At 38.1% G+C, this 17,657-nt stretch overlaps 2 protein-coding genes across 10 annotated transcripts in view; one reads left to right on the forward strand and one right to left on the reverse strand.

Moving 5' to 3' along the window:
• grk5 (G protein-coupled receptor kinase 5) overlaps positions 1–2,719 on the forward strand; it is a 41,972-nt gene extending 39,253 nt beyond the window's left edge. For 4 of the 5 annotated variants that reach the window (XM_087269577.1, XM_087269575.1, XM_087269576.1 and 1 more), the window contains one exon: positions 2,154–2,719. In XM_087269577.1, the coding sequence (XP_087125703.1) occupies positions 2,154–2,216 (63 nt within the window). In that variant the 3' untranslated portion in view covers positions 2,217–2,719. The remainder of the gene's footprint in view (positions 1–2,153) is intronic. The other variant, NM_001173503.1, reaches the window with a different exon arrangement.
• A 3,443-nt stretch (positions 2,720–6,162) lies between these two features.
• The window catches only part of ash2l (ash2 like, histone lysine methyltransferase complex subunit), a 40,923-nt gene continuing 29,428 nt past the window's right edge, over positions 6,163–17,657 (reverse strand). For 4 of the 5 annotated variants that reach the window (XM_087269544.1, XM_087269543.1, NM_001110105.2 and 1 more), the window contains 6 exons: positions 17,420–17,587; positions 14,858–15,051; positions 12,633–12,725; positions 11,147–11,245; positions 9,396–9,455; positions 6,163–6,837 (listed from right to left, as the gene is read on the reverse strand). In XM_087269544.1, coding sequence (XP_087125670.1) covers positions 6,730–6,837; positions 9,396–9,455; positions 11,147–11,245; positions 12,633–12,725; positions 14,858–15,051; positions 17,420–17,587 — 722 coding nt within the window. In that variant the 3' untranslated portion in view covers positions 6,163–6,729. Of the gene's footprint in view, positions 6,838–9,395; positions 9,456–11,146; positions 11,246–12,632; positions 13,525–13,972; positions 14,768–14,820; positions 15,052–17,419; positions 17,588–17,657 lie in introns of all 5 variants that reach the window. The other variant, XR_015500441.1, reaches the window with a different exon arrangement.

Here is a 17,657-nt window from a genome sequence, read left to right on the forward strand (position 1 = left end):
TGCAGTTCAAACCGAGCAGAATAGGGAAGGTAAGGGGATTTAAGTGACTTTAAATGTGGCATGGTTGTTGGTGCCAGACGGGCTGCTCTGAGTATTTCAGAAACTGCTGATCTACTGGGATTTTCACGCACAACCATCTCTAGGGTTTACAGAGAATGGTCTGTCGAAGAGGAAATATCAAGTGAGCGGCAGTTCTGTGGGCGCAAATGCCTTGTTGATGCCAGAAGTCAGAGGAGAATGGCCAGACTGCTTCCCGCTGATAGAAAGGCAACAGTATCTCAAACAAGAGCTCAGAAGATTATCTCTGAACGCACAATATGTCCAACCTTGAGGTGGATGGGCTACAGCAGCAGAAGACCTGTGCTGTGAAGAGATGATACCAAGGTGTACATAATCCTGGACCAGGCCGTATCACGAGCTGATTCCGGAGGAGTGCATGAGACTGATTCCTGAAAACCCCCATAACAAACGAGTCCGCATTGATCCTGTGGTCCAGCCTGACCTCCCGCCAGAGCCCTACTCACACCTGCAGCTTCTCCATGATGGACGGCTAGCATCTACAGCGCCTAGACTGCAGCTCCACACAGGAAGTTTGGCTGGAAGAATAATAGTCATGCTCAACAGAGCCTGGTCTCTCTCGAGGTTTTTTTCTCTCCCATATTTCCAGTACCGTGTTGAATCTATGAAGGATTAAGGCAGTTCTGAAGGCAAAAGGGGGTCCAACCCGGTACTAGTAAAGTGTACCTAATAAAGTGGCCGGGCAGTATATACTTTCTTTGTATGTTTTATGCGTTTACTGCAAATGTCACATTCATAACGCTGGAATTGCTCCGCTACAGTTGAAGAATTTTTATTTTCAAGATTTCTGACTTCAACTCTATATAGGCAAATAGTTCTTTTCAAAATAAAAGTCATGCCAGAGAGTCTGAAGATTCGCATGATTAGCTGAACTACTTTCCTTAATCTTATAAACCCAAAGCAGGTTATTCAGCATACAGAATCATCTTTTCCGTTCTGCCTCGGGGTTTTCAGCACATCTTAGTGTGTACTGCGGCGGTTTCCATCGCTATGCACTGAATTCAACGAGGAACTTCATTACTAACCCTTGATTAAGTGCTTTCAGTGTCACGAGGCAGAAGCACATTCCTAGACACCCCACAGTTTATATTGTTCTTTAATTAACTTACAAGCTGCTTTCCTTCCTTATCACTATTAGCAATAGAATTAGGACACTCTATGAACGTCAGGGTTTGTTATAATGTTTGTTTTAAATATTTGGATATTTAATGTCAATGATTTGTGAATCATGATGATTTACACACCAAATCACGTTTAAGAGAGTTAAGAGTCGATATTAATGTCACATACAGCTGACAGATTTTCTCCAATTTCTGTTTAACAGAAAAAAGATTTTCAACATTTGTAAACAATAGTTTTAAAATCTAATTTCTAATAACTGATTTATTTTATCTTCACCATGATGACAGTAAATAATATTTGAGTAGATATTTTTAAGACACTTCTATACAGCTTAAAGTGACATTTAAAGGCTTAACTAGGTTAATTAGGCAGGTTAGGGTAATTAGGCAAGTCATTGTATGGTGGTTTGTTCTATAGACTATCAATACGAATATATAGCTTAAAGGGGCTAATAATATTGACCTTAAAATGGCTTTTAAAAAATTAAGAACTGCTTTTATTCTAGCCGAAATAAAACAAATGAGACTTTCTCCAGAAGAACAAATATTATCAGACATACTGTGAACATTTGCTCGCTCTGTTAAACATCATTTGGGAAATATTTAAAAAAGAAAAGGAAATTCAAAGGGGGGCTAATAATTCTGACTTCATTCCATAATTCTGTAGACTATCCAAAACAAATATTACTTAAAGGGGTTAATAATGTTGACCTTAAAATGGTATTCATAACATTAGAAACAGCTTTCATTCTAGCCGAAATAAAGCAAATAAGACTTTCTCCAGAAGAACAAATATTATAGGAAATACTGTGAAAAATTCCTGAATCTGTTAAACATCATTTGGGAAATATTGGAAAGAAATTCACAGGAGACGAATAATTCAGACTTGTATATAAATAAAAATGCACCACATGAATAATAACTGAAATCTCTCTCTTTTCTTTATCGTTACAGGCAAAGGACGAGCCAGCAGAACCCATCTTAAGCAAATCCAGCGCGGGTTATGAAAAGCTGTGAGAGAGAACTGCGCTACACCAATCCTGTCCATTTTTAAACTCATATTCTGTTCATTTTCACCTTTTTTTTTTTTTAGTCGTCACTGTTTAAACACTATTGGAGCCTTTCAATATCTTATCACAATCCCTGCTGTCTTTTATTATTAATATTATTAATATTATTACATATTAGAAAAACAGATGCAAGATGTTTTGTATGCTCAATTTGTAAATAAAAGAAACCCAGTGTGTCTTGTACAGTCATTGCATGAATGAATATTGAATTGTAACAATGTGTTACGGATAAAACGTCCAATAAGATACAAGATGTGCAGCACCTGAAACTACGGATACTGGAAGCCTGTGCTGGCATTTCTCCTGCGGTGTTGCAATCAGTGTGTGAAGAGTGAGAGAAGAGGCTTGCATTGACAATCCAACAAAACAGGCAGCACATTTAACACATTTTATGAGTGGTCAGAAACTTGTAAATAACTCATGAAAGAATAAAGTTACATTAAACCCAAAGCACACCATTGTTTTTCTTGTGAAATTCTCAATAAGTTTGATATGTCACATGACCCTCTTCCTATTGAAAAAAACAAAAGTTGGATCCAAGATGGCCGACTTCAAAATGGCCACCATGGTCACCCATCTTGAAAAGTTTGCCCCATCACATATACTAATATGCCACAAACAGGACGTTAATATCACCAACCATTCCCATTTTATTAAGGTGCATCAATATAAAAGGCCCACCCTGTAGAATATAAAGTCATGGTTTATAAAAGACTACGGCTGCTTTCACACCTACACTTTTGTTTCAGAACGTGTCTCGTTTGCCCAGTTAGTGCGGTTCGTTTGGCATATGTGAACAGGGCAATCGCGCTCTGTTCCGCGCCAAAGTAATCGCTCCGAGAACGCTTGAATGAGGTGGTCTCGGCTCGATTGAAACGAACCCTGGAGCGGTTCGATTGCAGTGAGAAAGCGATCCGATCCGAGCGCGGTTATATCACAGTGTTTTATGGATATGTATAAGGCTTACGGCTATATGAAGAGAGAATTATGAGTATGGCGGGAGTTTCGCGAGTCTCCGGATGCCCGCAAACGAGTGATGATCTCCCCGGTAATCTCGCGTCTCCCTCCCAGTCCTCAAATAGGCATCGTCGCGCACCCTTCTCACCCCTCCCCACCGTGTCTCTCCTCAGACACGTCGCGCGCACCCTGTCAATCACCACCAAACCACCACCTCTCCTGACAGCTGAGCGGGACGCTGCAAAATAAACCCTGACACTCTGATCAATGTGAGGAGAGTTTACTCGCACGTGACTTGTTTTAGCTCTTTTGGTCCGATTAGAAACTTTGCCGTGTGAAAGCGAACCGCTCCAAGAGCAAAGAGCAACAATGTAACAATTGTAATCTCTGTTTCAGAACAACTGAATCGATTCACAGGTGTGAACGCACCCTCAAATCTTTAATTTCGTTATGCAGACTACATACAACCATATTCTCTCTTTCCCTCGTCTTCTAAAAGTGTTTGGGTAAAATAAGTGTGTAGTTTTTGAGAGCTGTGGGAGAGTATTCACAACAAACAATGGCATATTTTGATGACTCGTCAGAAATCATGTTGATGGATGAGCTGTTGAACACATTACTATGGTTATATGAAGGCTGAAGCTCTGAAATAAACAAGAGATCCGAGCTTTTATTTTATTTACACAGTTAATTATTATCTTTTAGCATGATCAATTATTATAAAAGCAAAACAAGTGGCATTTTCAAGCAGTTTCAAACACTTTATCCAAAACCTACGCACTTTCCAAACCTTAAAAGCTCTCATTAAAAAACTGATGTGTTTGTCTGTGAAAATGCTGCAGGCATTCCCCGAAACCGCCGCAGGCCAGACATTCCCCAACACAATGAGTGCTATTCAATTCTGAAAGCAATTCTTGATAGTACTAATTGTTTTAATTCAGTTTATACCCGTTGCCAGTTTGATTTGGTTTTAGTTTTACATTTCTTGTGAATTTAATTATTTTTAAACATATTTTGATCAATAGTTTTATAGTTTTGCTTTACTAAAATAGCCTTGCGATGCTATTCTCGTACATTACATTCCTTGTTTACGTCACATCTAGATTATTGTAATTCTTTACTTTGTATTTCCCCTAAAATGCTTACATAAATCGCCGTTGGCAGAGAGCATGAATTATTCAACATATTAATTTGAGCAGTACACTGTAAAACGTTATTAGAAAACGATAACAAATTTGTTTTGTTACTTTAACTTGTTTTAATAAGAAAATCAAGTTTCAACTTATACAAAGTTCAACTTAATATTTTTAGTTGGTTTAATTGATGTGAGTTGAGATGACTAGAAAAGCTCATCTGATTCAACGAAAAATTTAAAGGCAACTAAAACATTGTGTACACCATACACAAAACAATGCACGGTTCCACACAATTCCTTCATGTTGTCCCAACACAAACACATTAAATAACCTAACAAATTTAAGTGGACTAAACAAAACAAAACATTTCCCCCCAAAATCTAAAGAATTGTGTTGTTTCAGCTCATTTTAAATAAATAAACAAGAAACAAAAATAATTGAGTGAATATATTTTTATATTGTACTGCTTTCGTAATTTAATCTCGTATTAAAACCCAGTTATTTAAACTTAAGGTTGATCGCACACTTAATACAAAATTTTCATCCGTAATATTCACACGTTAAAAATTACATTTGACATCACTTTGTGCCAATCACGTTGACACACACACATACACTAAACGCCTCATGGTCTGATGCTCAAATATGTCAACGCGGCCGTCTTCATTTATAATGTCTATGGTACCGCCAGGCTCTGTTCAGGATTTGTCATCTAATATGATCACGCCTTGATAATTAATGATTTAATTAGGACAGTGCGGTCTGACTTTGCTTAGCCTAAAGTCTCATCACTGAACAGAAATAATATCCAGTGTAGAATATAAAGTCCTGCTGCAGTGGAGACAGAATGAATATTGTGGCTGACTCCATCATGAGCTTGATGAAGCTCCAATACCAAAAATTTGGCATCATTTTAAAGAACACTTAAAATTTTTATAAAACACTATTGAAAGTGTTTAAAATATCTGTATATGTCGTCTGTGTTATAATAAACACCTAAAAATAGAGGTGCCTTTTGTATTTTTTTATTTATAAACTTAAATTTGAAAGGTTGTGTGTGGTCTAGCGTGCTGTAATTAATGTTGGTGGTTCCTGCACATGTCTGTAATCATAGGAAAAAAAAAAAATGTCTCCACCATAATCTATGCACAAGTTATTGTATTCCAATTGATGAGAGGTGCTGTACAAGCCACAGGGAGCGATCATTGTTTTCATATTTCACTATTCTTTTGTTTGATCAAACATAATTCACTGTGTTTGGAGCACGTCAGACATATAAAAGGATTACTTATGCACATCACCTCAAAAACAGAGGAGAATGGCCCTGAAGCGCACAGCATAAGGTGAGAGATGACAGCTGTCTGTGCTATCTGGGGCTGCTTATTGATCATAAATGTAGTGTTTTCACTTCTGCGCCATGGAAACACCGCGATTCATTCGACAACTGTTTGATATGTGAATATAATTCAGTAAAAAGAATACTAGAACCGTATAAGCACCGGCAAGAGCTTTCATTTGAGCTATAACTTGTACATGTGTCATATGAAAATTAACCAATGTTCAATACCCAGCTCGGGTCTCCAAAATACTGTGTATTTAAGTGTAAATAACTAAATACAGTAGGATAAAAACCAAAGTGATGCATATGTGCATAAAATATAGATTCTACACTTTCAAAAGACACCACTTACAAGGGGTCTGGTGCAATGCTAGCGCTTTAAATCATGATGATGTCACGGGGTTTAACTGGTCAAACCAACATGCATACAGTGTGTACAACATAAATAAAACAATAAATCATTTACAAGCCTTTAGATTCACTTTATTAAAACAAGTTTGTGTATAAAACATGGTTTACAAAAACAAAAGAGCATATTTTACATCTATCCGGATAACTACAAACCCATGATGGAGTAGACAACAGATGATAAGCACAACGAGACGGCGGAGACACACACACACACACACTTGACACCAGCTAAGAGGAAATCTGCCGGTCAGGATATTGTATGAAGGAAATAAAATAGTATGACGGATACAAAGGTAAATCTGCAGTATGAGGAAACTATTAACCGAATGGAAACATACAAATACTCTACAGCTCGAGTCATTTAATTTAGTTTTACTGGATTGAATGATCAAACATCACAGTCGGGTGCAGTTTGAGGTTTCCTTAAAAGAAACGTGAAACACGAGACGAATACCCGCTGACTTTTTTAATCGGAAAACAAAGCAGCACACGGAAAGAAGAGCACTGCAAATCAAAATAATAGCCAAACTGCTTTATGTGTGTGTGTTTGAGAATGGTGCAGGGAAGCGTCTGTATTTGGTGGATGTGTGTCAGTCAGTGTTTTCAGATGCTTGTGATTAACCTTCATATTGAGGGCTTCGTCGGCCGTCCACTTCAGTCTCCACGTGGTACAGCATATCAGCCAGTGTGTGCTCGATGACTGCACCCCAACCCATATCGCTCATCTGAAGACACACACATGCAAAATACCAATCAGGTGATCCAACATTACAATTATGATGTTCAATATAGAGCAATAACATGACGGCTTTCTTAAATTTAATTATCAATGGCCTGGTGTACTCGGAGCTCGCAACAATCCCTGGCAGCCTTTTGGGCAAGCACACTTCAGTAAGCTGAAATATATTCAAGTGGTCCGAATAGAACGTCCGAATAGAACGAACGAACGAACGCACACACACACTTGAAATAGAGACAACTTTGGTTGCACATGCGCCTGAAATTGAATCAATAGCAGTGTCCTCCGAAGGATGCATTCGAAGTGCGCTGGGTCATCGCGGCGTGACGAAGGTGGTCTTATTTTTAAAAAAAATTCGAAGGCTCCTTCAAACCCAGTCTTAAAATGCGTCCTTCGTTTCCCAGGTAATGAAGGACACAACCGATTGATCCTTCGCGGTCTTGAACGTCTTTAGATGAAGTCTGCATCCTTCGGAGGATGCAGCCTCTGAAATGAGACACAGCTACTGCAACCTCAGAATATATTTGGGAGCATTTGTGCGAGTGCATATAATGGTTGTACTGAATCGGTCTTCCCTGCCGCTATATTGGTTCATATTAGCTGTCAATAACTCAAGGCTTTCTGCTGTCAGGGATTATTTGGGACCGTGGGAAAGGCAAACGGCTGAAGTTTGACAGAGAAGCAATGAAAAGTACACCGGTTTGCAAACCCACCTAAAGTTACAAATAATGGCGCCGATGATATCAATGTGGTGAATGTTGATCCCCCAGTCGAGATCAACTGAGACTATCCCAATTCGCATACTATCCGCCCTAAATAGTATTTGAAAATAGAATTAGTATATCCCAAATCGTAGTTTGTTGAAAAGGGTACGCCAAAGGTTCCCGGATGGTTTGCTATTTCCAGTAAAAATTTGAAGTGTAGAAAGGTACATACTCCAACCACTAATACTGCCCACAGTACATTGTGCGTTGGACGTGAATTCGATTAGAACTACAAATGCAAGGGGAAAAGTGTAGTTAAACTACAAACATGATGGACGTGAGACCAACCATCAAGTAGAGAGGCTTCGATAAAGATGTTTGAATGACTGTTAATTAATATTTAGCCCACTATAACATGCAGTGTTTCCTCTAGGGTTTTTTCCGGCTGTGGCGGCAGGCCTTTTTTACTCAGATCTACCATCTACCTGTGGCGTTATTTCAATGACAAATGTCGTGTGCGCAGTATTACAATTCGAGATCGCATTTATGTAATAGCCTACAGCATGCGAATCTCTTTGCTTGCGCGCCGATTTCCTCTGCTCGTGCACAAAACGTCTTGCACGCCCCCTTAAATATACGCAGCTCTCAAGCGCAGATCTTCTTGTGCGCTCTCAAATAAACCCTGCTGAGTGTGATTTAGCGCGTTTATGTAACAAGTATGTCTCCAAAATTTATTAGATTTGCTAGGAATATTTGTGAATGTCTCTAATAGACCTACAGAGCAGCATTAATGCGTCCTGAAGTAAAGTTAAACGGCTATACGTCGTGTTTGCTGGCCTCACGCATCTGTCAGTCAGCACGTAACCTTAAAGAGTTAAACAAACAGCGCACAGCACTACTACGGTTACAGAAAGGTTCGCGCTGTTATAATTCACTTACCTTTTAATACGTTTTGGTGCGATTATCACCCGCTATTAAAAAAACACAACAATGTTTTGAATAAGAAGCTGTAAAGTAGCCGTGACGGGATCAATTTTAGCGTGGCGCCACGCCATGGAAGAATAAATGTAGCAGAAACCATGACATGTTTAAATGACGTTTTCTGTGCTAAAGACGTGTTTGGACATTAACGTCTGAATGCATAGTTATCTAAAGACCTGAGGAGATTCCTCTGCATGACTCGAGAATGGTGGATTAACCTGCTGCTGAATCTCCAATAAGGTAGGAAATTAAATATGACAGAAATGTGGATGATGTGTCGAGATGATTGACAGGGCTCATAACTAAGCAACACAACAATCTGTTAATGAGGAAGTAGTATGTCCCAAAGCTTGCATACTCTTCTGTTACGCCCTCAAAAGCATATACGTTTCCTTCACAAAAAAATACATACTTCTAGGGCACAGTATGCAAATTGGGACGCCGCACGTGTTTTCAGAGAGAGTGCTAAAAGACTCTGTGCATCAGCTGTTTAATGGCAGGTATCTCAATGCATTCACTGCATGTTCAGCACAAACGGCAGCTAAAAGTAAAAGCTAACACTGTATACAACATCTCCAAAGAAGCTCGCCTTTACTAAGTCTAACTTTAAGTCTTTGGTCACCAAACTTGTCCCTAGAGGGCCGGTGTCCAGCAGATTTTAGCTCCAACCCTAATTAAACACACCTGAACAAGCTAATCAAGGTCTTACTAGGTATACTTGACACATTCAGGCAGGTGCGTTGAAGCAAGTTGGAGCTAAACCTTGCAGGGACACCGGCCCTCCAGGACTATGATTGGTGACCCCTGTCTTAGAGTAAAGGCATCTGAAAGTCAAAAACGTCTTGAATTTTATACTTACTGGCTGAAACTTGATGTCTTTTGGTGGGTATTTGAAGTGGGGTCCAAAATTGACAGAGACCTGGATAAAAAAAAATGCCAAACATAAATCCTCTGGTTTCAGTTCAGACTCCATTAACCACATCACCATCACCATCTAGTGTGCAAGCATTGCAATAAACGATGATTACATTATTTTAATGCACAATTCACGCCATTAACAAACCATTAACTACGATTTTAGCTTAATAAACTGCTAATTAGCTGCTTATAAATAGTTTTTATTGTAGTAGTTGGGTTTAGGTATTGGCTAGGGATCTTAAATAAGACCACACTTCAATAAGAGTTAATAAACAGTTAACAGCATAATAACAGGCAGGTAATAAGCCAGTAGTAAATGCTGTGAATTGTTACTTAAACTAAAGTGTTTACATAATTATAAATATTACACACATGAAATGAATTTAAATAAAACCGCCCACAGACACTGTTAACTATACACTACCTGACAAAAGTCTTGTCGCCTATCCAAGTTACAGGAACAACAAATACCAACTTGACTTCTAGTTGATCATTTGGTATCAGAAGTGGCGTATATGAAAGGCAAAGGCCTCCAGATTACGCTTATTTGACCACAATAAAATATGATCACGCCTTGATTTTTAATGATTTAATAAGGACAGTAAGGTCTGACTTTGCTTAGACTAAAGTCTCATCACTGAACAGAAATAATGTCCAGTATAGAATATAAAGTCCTGCTGCAGTGGAGACAGAGTTAATATTGTGTCTGACTCCATCATGAGCTTGGAGGACTGCATCCATACATCTCTGCACTGACTCAAATCACTGATTAATAAAGTCATCTGGAATGGCAAAGAAAGCGTTCCTGCAGGACTCCCAGAGTTCATCAAGAGTCTTTGTGTACATCTTCAACGCCTCCTCCTCCATCTTACCCCAGACATGCTCAATAATGTTCATGTCTGGTGACTGGGCTGGCCAATCCTGGAGAAGCTTGACCTTTTTTGCTTTCAGGAGCTTTGATGTGGAGGCTGAAGTCTGAGAAGGAGCGCTGTCCTGCTGGAGAATTGTCCCTCTCCTGTGGTTTGTAATGTAATGGGCAGCACAAATGTCTTGATACCTCAGGCTGTTGATGTTGCAGATTTATCGCATGCCCCCATACTGAATGTAACCCCAAACCATGATTTATCCTTCACCAAACTGATTTCTGTGAGAATCTTGGCTCCATGCTGGTTAAAAAAAAATCAACCTTCTGCCACTTTTCCAAATGATTAACTAGAAGTCAAGTTATTATTAGTTGCTCTTACAACTAGGATCGACAACAAGACTTGTATAGACTAGTATATACAACAAAGCCCAAGATCCACCCAACAGAAAGGTAACTATAATAAAGCAGTAATACTGCAATAATAGATACAAAATCAGGATTGAAACATCTGATTCGGTCTCTCTCATATTTGACCTGTAAGGAATATTTCTTTATTAAAGGAATGTATACTTATATTCAGCAAGAACGCAATATAATTAATGCTGTTCTTGTGAACTTTCTAAAGCAACATGTTTTCCTTGATTACAAAATTGATAAATCAGAATGGAACTGAAAGCGGTGGTATTGATGCTTAAAAGTCAGCTGTGCATTACAGGAATACAATTACATTTGGTGGGAGATTACAACTACAGATAATCACAATTGAAACACGGGGGAAAAGAAGACAAACGTATTTTATTTACAGTGTCAGTACAATGTAGACATACCGTGCAGCCCTTGTAGAGGGATATAGCGGGGTAGTACATGCCCTCAAACAGATCTTCATAAGCCACACCTTGATTCACGCCGTTTTTGAAAAATATCATCTAAAATCAAAAACATTGACATCAGAATAGTGTGAATGTTATGCAGTGAAAGGCCCTGGGTTATAATTAGTGGTGTAACGGATCACAAATCTCACATTACAGATCACATTATGTTTTTTTAGTCAGATCGGACCCTTTTTCAGATCAGCCAAAAATATTTGCATTTATTACAGGAACTGTACTGCAAGACACTTTTGGTTTTAACAAACAGAACTTAGAAGCTGTAATTAAATTAAAATAAAATGAAGAAATAATCATATATATATATATATATATATGTATAAAAAAAAAATATATATATATATATATAAAAATATATATATATATATATATATATATATATATATATATATATAAATATATATATATAAATATATATATATATATAAATATATATATATATATATATATATATAAATATATATATATATATAAATATATATATATATAAATATATATATAAATATATATATATAAATATATATATATAAATATATATATATAAATATATATATTTATATATATATATATATATATATATATATATATATATATATATATATATATATATATATATATATATATATATATATATATATAAATAGTAAAATATTCAGTACTGTGAAAAATTAAATAAGTCACTTTTACTACTACTGTTGCTGTGGTTTTATCCAAACTATAGACTATTCTCCCAGTACTTCTGTGTTATTTTGTTTGTAACTTCATAACTAACTCAAAAGACTAAAGACTCTCTTTCTTGATTCAGCGTTTTCAGATATATATGAATATGAAATCACCATCAAATCACCATTCATTTATAATAGATGTTGCGTGGGTGTCGAGATCCTGATCTTTTAATGATTAATTGTGGAGCTTACACTGAATGCATTAACGCAGGCTAAACAAGCAGTTACAGAAAACACCTTTAATAACCTAAGAAACCCATCATATATATACCCTCTTATAAATGGGATTTGAATGATGTGAGAGGCAATCTCTGAGATTCTTACAAATTTAGGATTAATCTACAAATGTAAAAAATGTATTAATCTGCGGGTCACGTGTGTTCAGAACTGTGGGTTGAGATCAGTACGAATCACAGAACAACCGTGAACCGTTACACCCCTAATTATAATGTTTAAATAGAACACAAACAAACATGCACACAAATAAATAATTAAATAAATGTAAAAAATATATAAAAATGGTGGAATGTGCAATCAATGAAGATCAGACCAGAAGACCAGGCTGGTCAAATTTAGCCATGAAACCCCAAACACTCTACTGGTCAGTGTTTCAGTTTTATAGTCCAACGCCTCTATATACGCACGCACGCACGCATGCACACACACACACAGAAATATAAAAAATGTCTTGAATGACTCACTCTGCTGGTACTGGTGGGTTTCAAGTTCTTCTCAGCCTTGTCCACATAATCTTTCTCTTCAAAGTATAAGTAGCTTTTGAATTTGATCAGTGCCTTGGAGAAAAATAAACAACAATACCACATAAACTAAATAACAGAATAAAATTGTAGTACACAAGCACAAAATAAGACATAAATGGTTGTGAAAAAAAGTAGGGTTTCCACGTTTACCAAACATCAACTTCCCCGACTTTCACTGACTAAAAGCTTAATTTCCATGACATCTACTGAATGTTAAAACGGGCCAGTGCTTCTATATTAGGATAAAACAACATTAAAATCTATTCAGCTTGAATATAATTTTGCATGACTTTAATCACCTCTATGAGAACAACTATTAACAGTTTCTCAGATTTAGAAAAAATACTTGCTGTTGGATTATCTGCTCTCTCTCCCACATTTGAAAACTCTATTGTAGTTTTACAAATATTGTATTGTTTTCTGTAATATTCCTTTTTTATATCCAGTTTTTGAAGTAGTCATTTTGAAGTCAAAGCTCTTAATTTATAATATCCAGGATTGTTAGACTTAATTATTACATGACTGTCTGAAATATTTCATTCTATTCTGGCAGTTGTGTTTTTCCAAAGTTTGTTATTCCCAGATAACCACTCCAGAAACTGAGATTCACCTTGACAGTCAGTGAATATGTTCACATGTGTTTACTTATATCCACATTTATATGTTTCTGCTTGTCTGTCACATCGCTGTTTTTGACTGTTTGGCGCCATCTTGTGTCTGTGTAATGAGCAGGTTAGTGTATACTCCATCAGCTGTTTTAGTTTCTGCCAGCTTTATGTTTTTGACTGTTTGGCGCCATCTTGTGTCTGGATAATGCGCAGGTTAGTGTATACTCCATCAGCTGTTTTAGTTTCTGTCAGCTTTGTGTTTTTGACTGTTTGGCGCCATCTTGTGTCTGTGTAATGAGCAGGTTAGTGTATACTCCAACAGCTGTTTTAGTTTCTTGTCTGCTTCGCTGTTTTTGACTGTTTGGCGCCATCTTGTGTCTGTGTAATGCGCAGGTTAGTGTATACTCCATCAGCTGTTTTAGTTTCTGTCAGCTTTGTGTTTTTGACTGTTTGGCGCCATCTTGTGTCTGGATAATGCGCAGGTTAGTGTATACTCCATCAGCTGTTTTAGTTTCTGTCAGCTTTATGTTTTTGACTTTTTGGCGCCATCTTGTGTCTGGATAATGTGCAGGTTAGTGTATACTCCATCAGCTGTTTTAGTTTCTGTCAGCTTTGTGTTTTTGACTGTTTGGCGCCATCTTGTGTCTGGATAATGTGCAGGTTAGTGTATACTCCATCAGCTGTTTTAGTTTCTGTCAGCTTTGTGTTTTTGACTGTTTGGCGCCATCTTGTGTCTGGATAATGTGCAGGTTAGTGTATACTCCAACAGCTGTTTTAGTTTCTTGTCTGCTTCGCTGTTTTTGACTGTTTGGCGCCATCTTGTGTCTGTGTAATGAGCAGGTTAGTGTATACTCCATCAGCTGTTTTAGTTTGTCAGCTTTGTGTTTTTGACTGTTTGGCTCCATCTTGTTTCTGAATAATGTGCAGGTTAGTGTATACTCCAACTGTTTACGTTCTTGTCTGCTTTGGTGTTTTTGACTGTTTGGCCCTATCTTGTGTCTGAATAGCGCGCAGGTTAATGTATACTCCATCAGCTTTGCATTTAATTAAAGAATTAATATACTATTACAGCAATGTTCTGTGTCTAATTTTTATATTTTGTGGCAAGTGTAATAAGCAGGATAAAGTAAATCCAGGAGGGTTGTTTTTGAACAATACATTTTTTCAGACACATCAGGCTGCCGATAATCCTGTCTGGGCTTTATTCTGTGATAACAACCACCTGGATGTACTCTATCCTTAACTTAACATACAATAATAAGCAAGATAGGAATAGAATAACGTTGAAAATAGCTATAACAACAATAGGTGTGAAACAATGAAAAAAGGTTACAAAAATAGTATACATATATTGTTAAATGGAAACTAAAATTAAGCAATAAACAAAAATCCATGACTTAGACAAAAGATCAATAAAAAAACCCTGACTTTAAATGAATGAAATAGACCTTTTAAAACTCCATTATACTCCAGAAAGTCCATAAGCAGTGGGAACCCTGAACATTACATGATTTTAGGACATAAATGAATGCAACTAATTTGAATCAAAAATAATACTTTGTCCTTGTATGTGTCTGGCAGGGCCTTGGCGGTTTCAGTCTCGTCTGGAAGCTCGATGAAGAAGCCCAAGATATCTCCCAGACCGTAGCCATCAGAGTAATGCTTTCCAATGGACTGATGGAAGCGTGTGCCTTTCTTACTGCGCCACGAGTAGCTGAACTTATCATAACCCAAAGGAGCCTGCAGATTTCCTGAGAGAAGACACACCATCCAAATTGTAAATACATACAGAGCAGCATAGCACAATATTGTTCTTTTTTTTTTTGTGGTACATTCTGGAATTTCTGCCTCTTTTACACTGCATCGTATGACTTGACTCTGTATGGTGGTTTGTGTTACAGTGCTGTGGACTATGTGTAGCGAGTATTGTTCTTTAATGAGTCCACCTTCACAGTCTGTCCCATATCCAGGAGAGTTACGATGTGGAGAATCACCTAAGAAGTGCACCACCCTAACTGTTGACGCCCAGAATGAATACTGGGGGTGGATCAGTGATGGTTTGGGTTGCAATATCATGGCACTCCCTAGGCCAAATACTTGAGCTAGATTAAAGCTGGGTCACTGCCAAGGGCTATCAAAGCATTATGAAGGACCATGTGCACCCAATGGTTCAAACATTGCATGCTAAAAGCAGTGCTGTGTATCAGGATGATAATGCACCAATTCAAACAGAAAGACTAGGGGCAGAGTGATTTGATGAACATGTAAGTGTAGTTGAACATCACCCACGGCCTGCACAGTTTCCAGACCTAAATATTATTGAGTCACTTTGGGGTGTTTTGGAGGAGCGGATAAAAAAAAAAAGGTATTTTCCACCAGCATCATGTAGTGACCTGGGGCCTCATGTACGAAGACTTGCGTGGAAATCTTACTAAAACATTGCGTACGCACAAAGCTGCAAATGTGCGTATGCAGAAAAAAATTCAGATGTATGAAACACTGCGTACGCTGAATCTCACGCATATTCTTTTGTACATCTGAATGAACGTGAAACTGAGCGCAACATGCACGAGCACAAAACCCCTCCCTGCCTCCTCCCCCGTATGAATATGCTAATGACTATGCTAATGGCAAAACCCAACGAAAAAGCAACGGCAAAATCAAGCAAAAAGAGGAACTTTGAACAGAATGTGAATTGGAGGTGCTGCTTTCGAAGGTAGACCGGAGAAAAGCGGTGTTATTTGCAAGTTTGTCCTCCGGAATTAACAACAAATGAAAAAAATAGAGTGGGAGAGTTTAGCTGATGCGGTCCACACAGTTGGGTCTGAACATCGCACTGAGTGCATTAAAAAAATAAATAGTGTGGTTTATATCTGTAAAATGTTGCAGGACGCTTAACAGTCTCAGTGGCGCTACTCGTAAGACGCTTGTGATCATGAATTGATACGTTCGAGCATGAACTCGGCTCGAATCCAGCGTCTGATGAACTCTTTCTTGTTTTTTCCCCTGCTACATATCAGATTTTGCCAACTATTTATCAAGAGAAAGACAAGTAGGAATCTTCAATAAGTTTGTGCATCATATTTTATTTGCACATTTATTGAATGGAAATGTTTCTGATTCACGCATGCAAATTCTTCTTCAGTTAGTGTCTTTATAGCAGTGTGCGTGCGGTAGATCGCTCAGATTACATTGGGAAAACAGGCGACCGCTGCAAATTGTGCTTTAATGTTTATCTGGTCAACTGTATGGTATGGAAACCTTATTTACCTGCTAGATGAACCCGTCCATACAGCTGCCATTGCAAGGCTCAGACACTTTGTAGAGAGGAATTTAACACAACTGCCTCTAGGAGTCGCCAATGGAAATAAAACAGACACGCACAAAAAATGTCCGTACACCTGCCAGGAAGCTGCCGTGAAGCTGCGCACATTCCCACGTTCAGTTCATTGTTAGTAAATCCAAACGTGAGCGATTCTGAGCGTGAAACCTGGCGTACGCAAAGTTTTTGTGATACATGAGGCCCCTGGCCACTGTGCAGGACTTGCATCTGCCATTCCCAAAAAGAATTGATGTTGTATTGGCCGCAAAAGGAGGCCCTACACCATACTAACAAATTATTGTGCTCTAAAACCAGGCGCTACAATTTCATTATGCAACCCCTGTATATAGGCTATATAATTTTTTAGAAAACTTGCTTGTGCACAATTTTAGTAGTTAATAAAATGCATCTTAATGATCATGTATATAGGGAGTGTGAAGTTGCACTGAGTTTGCACTGAGCATTTCTGAAAAGACAAGTGGCTCATCTTCTTTCAGTTGGTCTGTCCCGCCTGGGTGTATTTTAGGTCAGTCAGAGGAGCTCACCAGTGTCCAAATCAATTCCTTGCTTGTTCTTTCACATCTAACACAACAGTAAATGCATGTGTGACAGATGTTGGTGCAGAAATTATATTGTCAGATATTTTTAAAGCCGATTATCGATAAAATTTTTGACATGAACCACCCCTACTTTCCCCAGTTCAAAACATCCCCTAAAGCGAGCCATACTAAACAGAACCACACACATTCATGCAGTGGAAAAGTGCTCGTCTATAACTGCGCCGTTACGGGACAAACCTAAAGGCTGCGACCAGCCCAGTCGAGCTGCAGCGTCCTGAGGCATCTCATCCACAGTCACCTCAAAAAACCACGAGCCTTTTCTGACCCCGTGAGACGCTCGCACCATCGAGTAGCCTTTCTCTCCGGTCACCGTCAGCCGGTCATCAGAAATCTTCAGCTGCGGAGCTACAGAATCACCAATAAGTTAGTATTAGTAACAGTATAAGACAGAAATAGTATAAAAGTAGTAAGTAAT

Source organism: Danio rerio, chromosome 10 (genome assembly GCF_052040795.2).
Source record: "Danio rerio strain M-AB ecotype USA chromosome 10, GRCz13ab, whole genome shotgun sequence".
In the NCBI taxonomy this organism is placed as follows: domain Eukaryota; kingdom Metazoa; phylum Chordata; class Actinopteri; order Cypriniformes; family Danionidae; genus Danio; species Danio rerio.